Source organism: Cariama cristata, unplaced genomic scaffold (genome assembly GCF_000690535.1).
Source record: "Cariama cristata isolate BGI_N322 unplaced genomic scaffold, ASM69053v1 scaffold34015, whole genome shotgun sequence".
In the NCBI taxonomy this organism is placed as follows: Eukaryota; Metazoa; Chordata; class Aves; order Cariamiformes; family Cariamidae; genus Cariama; species Cariama cristata.
The window spans coordinates 1-276 of NW_009617546.1; the positions used below are offsets into that span (position 1 = coordinate 1).

General features: G+C 47.1%; 1 protein-coding gene across 1 annotated transcript in view; it reads left to right on the top strand.

The window, feature by feature from the left end:
* Positions 1-119: 119 nt before the first annotated feature.
* The window catches only part of OCRL (oculocerebrorenal syndrome of Lowe), a gene marked incomplete at both ends in the record, with an annotated part of 16,313 nt that continues 16,156 nt past the window's right edge, over positions 120-276 (top strand). The window contains one exon of the mRNA XM_009700569.1: positions 120-217. Within this exon, the coding sequence (XP_009698871.1) occupies positions 120-217 (98 nt within the window). The remainder of the gene's footprint in view (positions 218-276) is intronic.

Genomic DNA, 276 nt, shown 5'->3' on the forward strand with positions numbered 1-276 from the left:
CAATGCCCGTAGTACGGCAGTGGAAATCAAATGCAGCCTTTCTCTGTAAACACGGCTCTTGTGACTGTATTAGCGTTTGTCTGTATAGGAGGAGGGAGTTGTTTCTGTGTTTTTACAAGCCCTTTTTCTGTCTCCAGGGTAGTTATCCAGTCGCAGGAGAAAGAAAACTCTGATCCAGATTATATTCCCATCAACAGCCGCTTTAAGTGCGTACAAGGTACTGACTCCCCTGGAGTGGGCTCTCTTGTGGCAGGGAACCACTGGTGTTTTTTCGGA